Source organism: Tupaia chinensis, unplaced genomic scaffold, assembly GCF_000334495.1.
Source record: "Tupaia chinensis unplaced genomic scaffold, TupChi_1.0 Scaffold000558_1, whole genome shotgun sequence".
Classification (NCBI taxonomy): domain Eukaryota; kingdom Metazoa; phylum Chordata; class Mammalia; order Scandentia; family Tupaiidae; genus Tupaia; species Tupaia belangeri.
Window position 1 is genome coordinate 1,622,294 of NW_006160070.1, and position 1,939 is coordinate 1,624,232.

Consider the following 1,939-nt stretch of genomic DNA (forward strand, 5'->3'; position numbering starts at 1 on the left):
AGGAGGAGAGGAGAGAGGAAGGGAAGGAGGCTGAAGAGCGGGGCCCCTTGGGAGTAGAGGAGGGGTCCAAGGGTGCTTACAGGCCTTCCGGAGAGCAGCTGCAGAGCACCAGGTGGGCGCGAGTGGATTCCAGTAGCATCCACAGAGCAGCCTGGAGAACCAGGAGCACCCAGGAGAACCAGGTTCGGCAAGACCAATTCTGCCTGCCCTCCTCGCCTACGCCTGGCCAAACGTGGGTCACCTGTGCTGAACACCTGGTGCTTCCCTCAGCTCTGTCCAGGCGCTCTGCACCTGGGCGGGGAGGCTGCGCTCTTTGCCGGTGGGCAAACACCTGCAGACCCTCCCGTATCTCTGGATCCTACCTGCGGGTGCTTTCCTCACCAGCACACATTCAGTGCTGCCACTGCGCAAGGGAGCTCCGAGGCTGAAGGCTCGTCTTCCCCACTGTGCCCTGGAGCCACCACACGTGACCGGAGACGGGGCCATTCCTTATCAGGGACTGCGCGGTTCTCCCGGACAGAGGTACTCGGTAAGCGCCTGCAGTGAAACCGCCCAGCTGCCCGTGGTTCTCTGCACACCCGGGTTCCCACACCTGGTCCCTGCACAAAGAAGGCCAGAGCCCTTGGTGGCATTAGCCTCTGGGATCCTGGCATACTCGAGGGGGTTGGGTAGGGCAACCGGGAAACCGAGGCAGGGAGTCGGACCTGCCCAGGGCTTCCCAGGCTCAGCTCATTTTCCCCGCTCACTCACCACCTGAGGCCTGGAAGCTAACAAGCGGCCGCAGGCTTTCCCGAACTGTGCCCACAGGAGAGCTGCTCTCCCCAGAGGCACTGGGTGGGCGTGTGGCCTGGAGACCAGACCGTGCCTGGGAGTCTGGCATGGCTGTGGCTCAGGCCTCTCCCCAGCACCCCTCCATTGTGGGACGGTCCACGCGCCTGCACCTGGGCCTGGTGGATCAGCCTCTGCCCTGGCCGGTGTCCTCGGGGAACTAGCAGCTGCACGGGAGTCCAGCAGTCCCTTGGTACTGCACTCCCCCACCCCCGCCTTGGGGCTGGGGCATGTGCTTGGGCTCCAGCCCCCTTCCCAGAACTCCCAATGCAGAAGTTTTGGCTCTGAAATGGGGGGGATTGGTGACTGCACTTCCCGACCTGGAAAGGACCAGGACCTGGGCCCCGCAGCCAGCGGGCCTGCGCCTGCGCACAGGTGCACCCCTATGCCTGGGAGGGCTGAGTCCTGAGCTGACTCTCTAGGGAGGCGCTCTCCTGGACTGGGCTAAGTCTGGCTCTGTCTAGATGAGACTCTGCCCTGGAGGTGCGCCCAGGCAGGTGCACTTGAACGCTTCTTTACCTGTCCGGGCGGGTCTCAAACTCATGCCAGGGCGCTGCCAAGTTCTGGCGGGTCCGGATGGGTTTCAGGAAGGCCTGCCGGCCCCACCAGCGGCTCTCCCGGGCCGGTTTCCTCCCTGTAAGACGGGGAGTCGCTGCATCGCCTAGTGCGGCCGGTAGGTTCTCCTCACGGTGAGTACACCCCACGTCCGGACCACGGCCACACTTACTGACCCGAGTGACCACGCTTCTCGGAGGGCCGGACCTCCGCTGGGGGATGCTGGGTTGCCTTCCACTCCAGCGCGCTCCGTCTTCATACGAGGCTGGCTGCCGCGCCCTGAACAGAAAGGATGCCGTGTCGGCCCCCGGACTGACCACGTCCAGGCGCAGGAGGCCCAAGGACCGCCTGGGAGCGCCCCGGGGCCGGGGCGGCGCAGGGGACCGGGCAGGCTGTCGCGCAGGGCCGTCCCGGGCAGGAGGGCCGCAGGAGGCTCGGCCTCTTAGACTGCGGCTGGCGCACCGCAAGCGCTCCCCTCTCGCCGTCGTCCGCGACCACCCGGCTCCCAGACCGCCGGCCACAGGCTCTGGCAGCAGTAGCTTCGGAACCCCGGGCA

The 1,939-nt window shown here is 66.2% G+C and overlaps 1 protein-coding gene across 1 annotated transcript in view; it reads left to right on the forward strand.

Moving 5' to 3' along the window:
• LSM14B (LSM family member 14B) overlaps nt 1-1,939 on the forward strand; it is a 13,774-nt gene that overhangs the window by 1,004 nt on the left and 10,831 nt on the right. Inside the window, exon 2 of the mRNA XM_006157726.2 lies at nt 281-529. Within this exon, the coding sequence (XP_006157788.1) occupies nt 281-529 (249 nt within the window). The remainder of the gene's footprint in view (nt 1-280; nt 530-1,939) is intronic.